The sequence below is a fragment of the Tachypleus tridentatus genome, chromosome 2 (assembly GCF_004210375.1).
Source record: "Tachypleus tridentatus isolate NWPU-2018 chromosome 2, ASM421037v1, whole genome shotgun sequence".
Lineage (NCBI taxonomy): Eukaryota > Metazoa > Arthropoda > Merostomata > Xiphosura > Limulidae > Tachypleus > Tachypleus tridentatus.
Genome location: NC_134826.1, coordinates 29,409,882 through 29,423,486, shown reverse-complemented (window position 1 = coordinate 29,423,486; position 13,605 = coordinate 29,409,882). Strand labels below are relative to the sequence as shown.

Genomic DNA, 13,605 nt, shown 5'->3' with positions numbered 1-13,605 from the left:
TATCAGTAGCATAATGACCCAGCCCCAGTTGCACGCATATTTGAAATAGTGACAAAAACGCAATAAAAATGATAAAACATGTACTAGGAAAAAGATTACCACTGATTCAAGATTATCAGACTTAGCTTTCTCATTACTGGCTCAGTTCTAGGGACCAACCTCTTAATCATTTCGTACTTGTCATAGTTTTCGTACCATAACTTTTAATATAACATGCATATCTTTACAAAATTTTACATATTATCAATAAGGCTTCAGCACTCAAAATACCAGATTTTTTTTAAAATTAAGTTTTAAGATTTTCTATGTTACAATTTGTTTGTCTTTTTGCTTTTTTCAAATTTTGAAAATTCAACATGCAAAGTAATTTTGATATTTAGATTAAAAATACTTTTGTATCAAAAAGTTTCAAATTTCACATGCAAACTCTTTATAACCCCTAATAACCTACAAATAACTATCTTTTTTTTTTTAAAGAACTTCATATTTTGTTATTTTGCCTATTGTACTTCTGTACAAGTTTGGTCAATTTGACTTAATAGCTTAAATCTCATTACATTATACATCTACATATATTTATTATTTTTTTTACTTCACTGATCTTTAAGCCATGTCTAACTAACATAACAAAAGTTACTATAATATGGCATATGTGCAGTCATGTTACAGTATCAAAGAATATAAAATTGGCCTTAACAAAGTAAACCGTCTTCAGTTTATTTTAGTGAAACAGTATTCTGCAAAATACAATCACATTTTAACTATAATACATTACATAAGCATGCTGTTGCTTCATGATTTCACAATTTGAAACAGATGAGATACCTTGTAGGATTGAAAGGTTTCCTGCAATATTTGGGGTTGTGCAGGAGACTGTACAATGAGGTACCTAGGGTAGCTCATCACTGTAATGATGGACCACAAACAGCAGCTGCCCACTGAATTTTCAGCTGCATCCATTAAGATTATAAGAGGAATGCTAAGGCACAGAATACAGGGCTTTGGAAACAAAGCCAAGCAGATCATATACATGCTGTTCAATGAGATAGTAAAAAAAAAAAAGACTAGTTCTAAATAAGAGGGGCACATCCTCATTCTCATGGAAGCAGTGCCCATGGTGATGGTGATATACTTTTAAAGTGACCAATTCAGACATATCATCAGAGGAAGAAGCATGGATTGACAACTGTAGTTGTAATTCTACCAGAAGATGATGCAACCTAATTACATCCACTACACTAGGAGGAGTACATTTTGGATGAGCAACTAAAGAACCTTGAGCCAGTTTGAACACTTGTTGCTGTCCAATAATATAAATTTGACCAGCACTAGTAAAAGAAAACAGCATGGATGCATGTAACCTATGGCACCTTTTCTGAAAAGATACAAGTGCAAGAAGGTGTACTGTTCCACTGTTATCAATCTAAGAAGTGTGGTATTCCAAAAGTACTGCAGTCAGTGGTCCCAAGAACTCTGCTGCAAGGATTACTCTGAACTTTGCATAACACAAAGATTAGTAAAAACAAAATGTAATTTGTACTTAAGATAAGTTATGATGATCATTCTCCTGTCCATAAGTGATTTAAGACTTTCAGCATTGGTGTGAGTGCTGTATAATGTGTACTGTGCTGAAGAAAAATTGACTAAGACAAGATAAACTCTAAAACTGTTAATTCTCTTATGTAAAGGATAGCCTTGATTATTGCTGGTCTACTCCCAGAGACAGAAAGAGACAAATTTGTCAATATTAACTACTTGAAGTGATCAAAAGCTTATTCAGTGGTTGAAATGCTAGCACATACCATTATGGATGTGATGAGAACTGGAGAGAATGATTTAGAGCATCAGAAGAAACTTATATGGGTCAGGGAACTAACTTCAGTTGCTGTTTCTGATGATTTGGCAGAATAGATAATTCACACTACAATGCAGAACTTGCAAAGTTTGTTAGTTCTGAAAAAACTAACAGGGATGAATTTGCTATAATGTGATGAAAGCATTTAAAGTAATGAAATAGGGATCTACAGAGTGTTTGATAAATCTCCTCATATCTGGGTTGGATGTGTTACTTCTATTTGTGGACACAATGTATCGTATTCTATCACAAGAAATTTCTCAGTGTCCCGAAGAATATGTAGGGTGATTGAGATCAACAACAGTGACAAATACAAGCTTGCCAAACAAGAACTTGGAAAGGCAGCACATTAACAGAAAAGGTGACTTAATCTGACAAACAAGGTATTTTTACTAGAAAACTGTCACTAAATTTATGGTGTTATTCTGACTTAAACTTTAACTGGTCTGTATGAAAGGTAATTTTCATGTTAGCAATAAAAATACATTTCCCATCTTTAGGTTTTCATTTTCATGACCTCTAGAAACTCTTAAATAAATATCAAGCTTTAATCAGTAAAACTATGCATTATTTTCTCTACTCCAACATCAGCTATAGAAAAATTAGAAATTTACAGTAAAACTAAAAGTTGAAAATATGAAATAATTCTAAATCACCCTTTTCTTTGTTTGTAAAATGATTGCATATTGTAACAGACAATTATACACCATTTTTTACAAAGCTAAAAGATACTGCAAATCTAGTTTCATTTATTTTTATTGCTTTAAACTTGCACTCCAGATTCTCTTTGAATATGCAGAAAACCTTTTACCACAGCTTGAAAAGCTTTGTATAAACAAAAACTGAGTTAAAAGCACATTGCTGTTAAATTACAATCAATACTTAAGATGTCCAGATGCTATGATAAAAGTATCACAAGTAATTTTTATATTTACTTAGTTTTTCATTTAGATTTTTATCTTACCTAACAAATGACTAATTTCTACATTTTAGTTATTTTAATAAAGGTAAATAAAATGTTATACACAAAAATAATAAATTTAATAATTACACATGAAGTCATCTTTTGGCCTCAAAAGCTGAAATAGCATAAGTATTTTTTTTTGAAATGATGTTATGTTCCAAAATATAATTATTTTTTATTTCAAACATGCAATTTAGAATTCAAAAAATAGAATATCCTAAAACAACTAAAATATAATTGCTTTCTGACTGAACAAAAAAGTGGGTTAAAAATATTCTGTTAACTGGTCGAGCCAAACACCACAAAGTCAAACAATGAAACTAAGAATTACAAATAGTGTCTGAAACACTAGTGACCTTGGTTTCATTTTATCATTTATATCTCAGAAGAGCAAAAAGCTTGGAAGCTATTAATACACATTTATCATATTCAGTATCTGCAGTATAATTTATAGAAAACTCGGAAGATCGTGTTGAAAATTAAAATCTAAATTTTGTAACATGGAGTACAAAAGCATCACATGACACAAAGAAGTGAAGAATAAGAATTTATTTAAATATTTCTTTTTGAAATTAAAAATTATATTTAAAGTTGAGCTATACACTATGTTTTGTTGTCACATTTATAGACATATGATAATACATTTGGTTAATTACATTTTGAATGTAACTGTAAAAAAAAAGTCATGGCATGTCTACTTTGAACCATCCATATATGTAGAATCAATCATTAATATATTCTAAGTATTTCTTTTTTTTTTTTTCAGTAAAATATACTTAGATACACATATTTCACTGAAGTAGAAGAAACCAATACAGATACTCAGTACTATAACAAAGAAGTAAAAAGTATTAGAAAAATACAATGTTCAAAAAATATTATTCACAAACTTCAAATTACTTGCTTGAAGTTTTTCTTCAATATTTGTAATAAAATTAAACTTGATTGTGGTTCAGTGTTTAAGCTTATAGTTCAAATTAAATCAAGGAGATCACTGCATTTACTGCAAAACATCTGCTACTGAGTTTGTACTTGTTTTGAAGTCTATTCTCTAAGAAGCACTCATACAGATTTTTTTAACAATGTTTAAACTAACTGTAATACTTGACTGGAAATGTTTATGGACTGCATCTGCCTGATAAGTTAGAAATAATGTTTTGAACTTCTGACACAGATTTTCATCAGATCAAACATCATTGAGTTATACAATGTAATACAGAGGTTGATTATATTATATTAAAATGATTTTGGAGGTCTGTCATATCACTAAGATCCATTTTACCAGATCTGGTCATGTTGAACATAATTGTGTGTCTTGATAGCAAGCCTGCATCTTGGTTTCCAGTGAAACAAAAAAAAGTGTTCTTGTAAGGTTGTTTCATCCACTGTATGACCACGTCCTGCTTGTTTCCATAATCCATCTAATGTATGAAGGAAAGAGTTTCCCAGCACCATTTCAACAGTTTGTGAAAAAAAAAACATAATAGCTGTGCCTAGCCCTTGACCAGTATGTCTCTGTGTCAAATAATTAAATACCCATTTCATTCTCCAACTACTTGAGTTATGCAATAGTTGAACATATATATCATGGAAGCAGTTTGTGTATCTTTTTCAGAATGAGATAGTTTATAATATGTTGCATACTGTTGCCTCTAGCATATGGATGGCTTTTGCAACTGGCCACTGAGTTTAAGGATTCACACTCTGCTTACTATGGTTTTGATATGATTTGTTGCAAGTCTCTTTCTGGATAGGCCTGATGTCATAAGTTAATACACATTCCTTTGTTTTCCCCAATGTCATTCAGTACATTAGATATCCTCATCTTATAAACTCTAAATCCAAGAACTAACCACATCTTTATGATGTGAGCACATGCACTCTTTGTGTCTTGAAAGACTGTTACATACTATTCCCCAAAATAATGAATTTTTGGTGGCATTGCTCCATCTATAAAATGCCATATAAAGTCAAAATGTAGTGCTGATATGTTCCATTCCACCATGAATTTGAATCTGCTGTATCTGTCATGTGACTATCTGAATAAGAGAAATGTCTGGCCATAAGAGTGAAAGACTTAGAGATAAGGAGCAAGGAATCCAAAAAAGTGTAAAATGGCAAGTGAAACAAACCAAGACAAAATGTCATTAGAAACCAACTGTGAAGGACAACTCAAGAAATAGTTGATTTTTTGTTTGAAGGAAGATATTTTTGTTAATTTTTGTACTCTTGGAAAAGAAATGGAGATAATACTTGATTGATAGTCATGTCTTGATCACTTTGAAACTTCTTATGTAAGAGGCTTCTTTGAGTTTCCTTACTTTTCCATGTTATGCTTAGTTAGTAATTTGATGCTAAGGCCAGTTAATGCAATAACAGGTGTTGTAATTACATTCATCCAATGCTTACTTTGCAAGATACTACAGTCTGTTGACAAACTGTTACAACTTTAGTCTAGTCTTCAAGAAACTGTTTATCCAATTTCCCTAATGTATATTTATGTTTGTCTACTGAACAAAGTTACTTGTAGATCTTTGATTCTTAACCACGATCCATGGATCCTAGTTATTCACAAGCACTCTACACAACATCCACAATAGTAAAATTTAAGCTTCCATGTTATATATAATTTAAAAAATGGAATGAAATTATGATTGATTAAATTAATTTTTAATTTAAAAATTTCACTGCATTATATATTTCAATATAACTTTTATACAGTGTATGATCAGATTCTGCAAATGGACCTATAGAGGTCATCCCATAAGTAATGTCTGAAACTTTAATACACAAAGTGCATCTTAATTTCTCTCATTGTATAAGGCTTTAATGACTAAAATATGTAGTAGGACATGCATAAAAATGTTCAACAAATAAAAGAAACTAACCCAACTCCACTTTCTCAGATCATTAATCAAATAAACATGAAGATGGATGTGTCTGAAAAGCACATTAGGCATATATTGCCTTAAGAGTTTAAAAAAGGCAATAGTGCAGCAGAAACTACATGAAACATTCAAGGTGTTTATGGTGTAGAGTCTCTCAATGAAAGAAAATGTCAAAGGTTGTTTCAGAAGTTCAGATCAGGTGACTACAGCTCAAGTGATGTGACACGTTCATGTCATCCTGTTGAGTTTCATGATGACTTCCTGTTAGCTGCACTTGATGAAGATTGAGCTGTAACAGTTGAATAACTGGCAGAAGCTTAATTCAACCCATTCAATAGTTCACAGTCATCTTCAACAGCTTGGAAAGATGTCAAAACTTGGAAAATGGGTCCCCCATGATTTGACAGAAGCCAACATAAGAGCAAGAGTGGATATATGCACTTCTCTGCACTCTTGTGAACATAACTCACCATTTTTGGACAGGTTAGTGACTGGAAATGAAAAATGAATATATTACAAAAATGTTAAGTGCTGCAGACAATGGCTCAGTGCAGTTAAACTGGCTAAAGCACATCCCAAAATGGACCTCCACCCTAGGAAAGACTTGTTAAGTGTTTGGTAGGATATTGTTGGTGTGATCCACTTTGAGTTGCTGCTACTCAATGTAACAATTACATCAGACTTCTAATGTCAACAGTTAGAGCACTTGAATGTTGCACTGAAAGAAAAGAGGCCTGCTTTGATCAATTGTAAAGGTGTTGTGTTAAGCCAGGACAATGCACGACCCCATACAGTATGAATCACATCTGCAAAGACTGAAGAACAAGACCAGGAAAAACTTCCACATCCTCCTTATTCTCCAGACTTTGCTCCATCTGATTATCATCTATTCCAAAGTTTGCAGAAATATCTTGATGGAAAAAGAGCTTGGAACACTTGAAGATGTCAAAACTACCATCTCTACATTCTTTTCCTCCAAACCACAAGAATTGTATAGAAGTTGCATTCAAAAGCTTGTGAATCATTGGCAGGAAGTAATTAATAATAATGGAACATATACTATTGATTAAATAACATTAAAAAGTGTTTGAAATTCTTTCTCTTTTTTCTGAAACTAAAATCGGACATTACTTAAGGGACGACCTGATAGTATATTTTCTACTCATGTTCTTCATAGAATAAGAACAAAATATCACTTAAATACTACATAAAGACATATTTAAATGATCCTGAGATCAGATCTGAACAAATAAATAATAAAATTAGCTGACCATAAGGTATCAAGCATCTGAAATAACTTTAACTTATGAAAAATCACACAAAATGTGTGATTTAGAAGTGACATAAATGTAACAAATATAAATAATGTTTTAAAATATACATGTATATAATTACTTTTCATAGGCCTACCTCAGAAGGGTTTGTACCATCAAGAGGTTTTTGTCCATATGAAAAAATTTCCCATACAGTTGTCCCAAATGCCCACACATCAGCTGCAGAAGATTTACTGACAAGAGTAAATTTTGCATAACACTCCGGTGGAATCCAGTGTATACTGGAAAATAGTTTGAAAAATGTATGATATTTATTCTGCTGCTAAGAGATTTGTGACAAAAGAGCACAATAATATGTGTGAATTTTTATTTGCCTTGTCACTGAACCTAGCTGTTAATTTTAAGAATGGCTTCTATCCCAGATTGCTAGTCTTACATTTTTAATAAATTAAGAAATTTGATGTTCATAAATTGCCCTCAGCAATATTTGTGTTGTGACATTCTCCACCCATGTTGTTACTGTATATAAGCACCTTATTCATATAATGTTATAACTTGTTTGTGATTGACTCAATCCTGGTATCTTACACCTTCTCTTAGTGGGTAGGAAGAGTGGGAGACAAGGCAAGTATTGTTCAAGATACATTTTTGATTTATGAAGATGTTAATTTCTGAAACATACTTACCTCCACTCACATCTATAGCTACAATTCTGCAATGATAAGGTGAAAGGGCCAGTGAGGGCATCATCCATATAGAAAACATCCATATAGATCATGGGTGTTTCAATAGTAGATTGGCACCTAGCTGAGAAACTGTACTATATCCAGAACATGTGTGCTCACCATCCAGAACTTACTTTATGCACTGTTGGTGAAATATTACATGATTTGTCATCACTATTAGATAGGTCTCAACCAAACAGCCAACGTTCTACAATTCAGAGTTGGAATTATAGAGTCATAGTCCTTATTTCAAACACTGCTGATTAGAGCAGTTAGACCACAATCTGTCTCTCTCTATGTATATATACAAGTATACTCCAGAAACAACATAAAATTGAAACTCAAAATAGTGGCCTCCATTATCATTCTTTGCCATTTTCCTTAAGTCCTGTGGTCATAACTAAAGAGAAGCAGCTAAGGGACAGGAGTTGAAAACCCCACAAATCTCAACTCTGATTGCCTTTTGCTGTCTGCAGCCAGTTGTGGGAAGGCAGTAACCATTAATATTTAAAAATAACTTTAATGTAGAATTAAACCAACCTGTTAACATTCTTCAGAGTAAAACTCCCATCATCCACACATTTAATTGATATTATAAATAATAATACAATATTTTTTATGGAAAAACTAAGCTACCCTCAATATCTACAGAACTCTCAAGCATAATACAATAATACCATCCAGTCAGCTTCTAGGCGGTCTTATGGAACACTTCATTTCTACAGATCCTGCTGCAGCCTATATAAAGTATATTGAATTAATGGTTGCAGGTGTGGAATTAGTTTGATAAAAGCACAACTTTCTGGGCAACACTCACCACAAAGTGGATCCTTGTGAAAATGAGGTAAAGGATCCTGAAAGGTAGTTGTGAAAATACTCATCCCTCTGTATAATCTAGTGGAAGTGGTTAGGATAGTAACAGAATACAAGATAAAAGTACTGAGGGAGGTCCCACATACTAGTCTATACAATAATGTCCTCCAGAGGACAATTCAACCAGGCTACTAAGGGCACAGAAATGTGACAAATCTGATTAGGCACGACTCACAGAAGATTCCTTGCCTTCAAAAAGAGGCCAGAGTGAAAAGTCATTATCTAGCATTTCTAAAGGCATTAGCAAGGATAACAAAACCTTTAAGACCCCACCAAAGAGCTAGGTCAAATGCTAATTCAGATTGGCAATGCTGATCAAAGTGGGTTCGTTGCCAACATGTGAAACGTCCATCATAAGACTAAGTAACAACTGAGACAGAGATATGCCAATCCTATAAATTAAACCTCAGTGCTATGAGAAAGACTGCATAACTTCTATGCTTGAAATTTGAGCTTCTGGTTAGCTAGGTGTACCATGTCAGATCCTAGCTGCCTCCATAGAAAGTGAGAGAAAATATTGCAGAAGCACAAACCAAGATGTAGCTGCCAATCTGGTGCTATCAACAGGACCTGACAATGAGTTAGAACAAATCATAGTTAGTACCCTGGGTAACATATGAATTGGAGGGAAAGCCTAGAGGTATAATCCTGTTCTGTTCTGATGGAATGCATCAACTTCCAAAGTCTGAAGGTGAGGTACTAGAGACCAAATTGCCAGTATCTGGGTGTTGAATGGCCTACCCACAATCAGAGTTGCAAAATTAAAGCCAATCTAACAAATCCTTGATATGCAACATCTACTATGTTGGAAGAATATGAATTAGACAACTGATCTGCAATTGAATTCATCACCTTTGGAATATGGCAAGCTAATTGGGTAATTTGAAAGGTGGGGTCACAAGAAAGAAGGTCCAAGATTTGAAAACAAGGAGATTTGGACCCAGGTCCTCTTAATGAAAAACACAAGACAACACCACAGAACTACCAGAGCAACCCCTAAAGAAACCAGACTATGAGCCATTGCCTTTTAGTGTTAGATAAAGCACAACTGTCCCTTCACATAACTAAGAAGTAATCTCTCTGCATGAACTACAATGTCTGTGGATGGAGAGTAAGGTAAGTTTATTTTGCTGGGCTATCTTCTGTGTCTATTACAGGGAATCGAAACCTGGATTCCAGCATTGCAAGTTTGCTGACTTACCACTGTCCCATAGGGAATCAAACCCCAGATTCAAGTACTGCAAGTCTGTAAACATACCACAGTGTCAAAGGAGGACTGAAAAGCCAACAGACTTAAGGAAGGCACAGAAAAAGTGAATCTAAGTTCTCAGTCAGAATGTCAAATACCAGTGAAATACCAGAGAACCAAATATATCTTTTTATCTCACTGACAGTTTCAACCAAGAGTGACCCCTATGCCCCAAAAATGTTGTGCAACTTTAGCTGTCAGAGGTGGGATAGGAAAGACCAAATTTATCTCAGCGCTGGAAATAACACTGTGCAAACTTATACTGTAGATCAGTTTATTAAACATTAAAAAAAAATAAAACCAGCTAAATCAACTAATTAACAAATAAAATGCTCAAAGTATCTCTGAATAATTTGTATCACTGAGAAATCTGTTACTGGTGCTTATATTCAGTTGATATCAAGAAAAATGGTGCATTAATGTAGATGGATAGTGTCACAAGAAAAATATTGCAGAGGGCAATTAAGTGAGGTACAAAAGACTAGAGCAAGTAAGAAACCCTGACAATCAAGTAATATCTGTAAGTGTGAAAGGAGGTGAATATGATTTAGAATAAAAGAAATTTCCAAAGTTAATAAATAATTGCACAATACAAAACATCATAAGTTTACATTGATCAAACAAATATGTTAATAAATTTAAACATATAACAGAACATACACATATACTATTTTTAAAAATACAATTATCTAAAGGGTGTCCAAATAGTCTAGAACCACGGGAATAGCAGGATTAACTTGACATTCTCAAACTTTTACCAGGCCATAATAAGTCACATAATCTGAAACTAAGAAAAGCTGCAAATCACCTAAAGTTCCAGACATGTTATACATCTTGGTAACAAAATTCCTGGTATCTAAATAATTCACTTATATACATTTTATAAAAAGAGAAACTACTTAGAATACATTAACTCAAAGAGTAAAAAAGAACAAACATAAAGGCACTTTTTGTGATACAAATGGTTGGGTTATATGTATTAAAATTATATAGCATAAAACAGTACCTATATTTAATAACAACAGAACACTGTAATCTGTTTTTATGCACGATAGTTAATAATACCTTAATCTGTATCAGTTTCAAAACCTGAACCTGTCACTTATGTATTGGATCTTAAGGTACTTTCAAAGTAGCAACATAAACACAAAGATAAAACCTATAACTTTTTTCATTAAAATAAATAAATATGATGGTATTTAAACTTGTATATATATATATATATATAAGTAAAAAAAAAAAGAAAGAAACAATGATAACCATTTTGTGAAAGTAATAATGCATCATTCTTTAAAACATAAAGCAAGGGCAAATCCCTTTATAATTGATAAGTAAATAGTTACATTTTGTTAGCCATGGCACAGCAGCTCATAGAATGGCTCAGAAGTATTTTTCAAGCAAAAACTTTTAGCTATAGCTCTACCATTTCTTGACCAATTTCAGATCTAATTGCAGTTTCGGACTCAGGAGATCAAACCCTTTTGATTGATGCATTTGGCCATGCCCAAGGTTTCATTGATTAATTTTACCCAAATCCCACCTAAAATACTTTCAATCTGAAGTATGCTGATAGAGATTCCTGTTAAGTATTTGAAACAAATTGGTTTTCCCACACTTTGTATTGTTGGCATATAAAAATATAACTAATAAAAATGAAAATAAAAAAAAGTCTCACAGATTAATTTACTCTAATTCTGTCTAAAAGAAATTGAAGTGCTTCAGCTACTGAAGATTTCCTCTTATTTTAATACATTATTTTAATTATCATAATTTTACTGTTGAGTAAGCTCCTTCACTTTTTCCCTTTTATGTCTATGCTGGGTTTATATTGTGAGATTTGGGCAAGTAATCTATTAAACAAAGACAGGGTCTCAATCTAAAAAAGTTGGACAAATTAGTCACAACAATTTTTTTTAAATAGTTTTTATAAGTGGTTAATATCTGATTTGCAAATAATAATTCATACAAATACATCAAAATCTGTATTTCTGTGTTTCTAAAAACTTTGAAAATCAGTCAGAAATATCCAGTTTTGTAAATTTAAGAACTCAATACATACTCAGATAATGAATAAGAATATACTCCAGGATCAGCAAGTTTGACTCTGAAGGAATTTTCTGTGTGTGATACTACCAGTACATTTCTGCACCTAATCTTTCCATGTATACATCCATGTTCCTCCTAAAAACATCAAAAATATTCCTTATAACTTAGAAAATAAAATGATTCAAAATATTAACAATAAACCATTATCTTCCAACAAGGTACATAGAGCAGCATTATCAATGTTATTCTTGTTATGGTTGTGAAAAATATAAAACTTACAACAAAAGATACAATTTTTCAAGTCATTTAAGATTACACTAAATAATAAAACTATTTTCAGGTTATTATATTAATAAAAACTTAAATGTACCAAACAAATGTACAAAAACATTATAATCAGGAATTTTAATAGGGTCCTATGCTGAAGGGTTGTGGACTCTCAGTTTTTGTGCTTTTTTTTCAAGAGTTCCATAAAGATAATTTAATACAAAACTTGAAAAAAAAAGAAAAATAGCACTTCAGATCAATGAAATATCAGTATTGAAGAAGTTAGCTGCACTTTTGTTCTAAACAAAAAAACTTATCTATAATGTACAATACATATTGCTTACCTGCAACAAGTGTTAAACTAGGACAATATTCAAAAGGATAAAATGAATAGATTTTCCAAAAATATGAAAATATCTTCTGTTTTTAAGGTATCATTAATCCAAAGTCATTACTTGACTTCCTAAGTAGCTTAAAGCTTATAACAGTATACATGTATTTAAGCTTAAATTTTATTGCCCTTTAACAGTGTCTAACTACTTTAAACACCATATAATTAACATACAGCTCACATTACAGCATTGAATTCACGTAATGCACAGACTACTTGTGACTGCATCTCATAAAAAATTATTTGTTCAACTTTATCTCACCCAAAACATTTTCAATTTTAGTTAGTTTTATTTTATAATAATAAATAAAGAATACACACTTGAAAAACAAGAAATAACATACCTATCCAAGTCTTCTTTTTTTGCTGCCAACTGTCAATGAAACTTGTTTTTCTTATAGCAGAGCTATATTAGGCTATCTGTTGAGTCCACCAAGAGAAAGTGAACCCCTGATTTTAGCATTGTAAATCCATAGACTCACTGCTGTAGCAGCAGGGAATACAATAAAATTTGTATATCAATGGTATTACTGCATTAAATAATGCACCAAATAACAGGGAAAAATAACAAGCAAAAAAAAAAAAAGAACAATGTTGAAAAACTATAACAACCTTTTCTGGCTTTCAAACTTTGCAACAAAAACTGTTAAAAATTCAGCTAAATTCATAGGCATGTTTCTCATGGGAATAAAGTTTGAACTGGAAAAAAGCGATCTATGTGGAAAACAATGTAATATAATGCATCATTCTGCAGAGGTAAACTTTGATTTTTATGTCATATAATATTAAACATCACAGAGAAGTTTTGGCAAGCTTTGAAAAACATGTAACAGATGGGTTTGATACTCCTTTTAATGCACTGTAACTATATAAGATTGAATGAGGGCTATGTAAACTATGCTTTGTCTAAATGATGACAATATTATAATGAGTAATTCAGATTATATTTTGTATTTCACAGAAGAGTGTCAAGAATTAAAGAGAAAAGACAGACAACAAACATCACAGTTCTCATACTAGGAGAGATTAAGAATTTCTACAAATATTTTCTTATAAAATTAAGAATATAAAAC

General features: G+C 32.1%; 1 protein-coding gene across 4 annotated transcripts in view; it reads right to left on the bottom strand.

The window, feature by feature from the left end:
• The window catches only part of LOC143240134 (tyrosine-protein kinase JAK2-like), a 144,190-nt gene that overhangs the window by 34,843 nt on the left and 95,742 nt on the right, over nt 1-13,605 (bottom strand). For all 4 annotated transcript variants that reach the window (XM_076482077.1, XM_076482069.1, XM_076482097.1 and 1 more), the window contains 2 exons: nt 11,888-12,009; nt 7,118-7,262 (listed from right to left, as the gene is read on the bottom strand). In XM_076482077.1, coding sequence (XP_076338192.1) covers nt 7,118-7,262; nt 11,888-12,009 — 267 coding nt within the window. The remainder of the gene's footprint in view (nt 1-7,117; nt 7,263-11,887; nt 12,010-13,605) is intronic.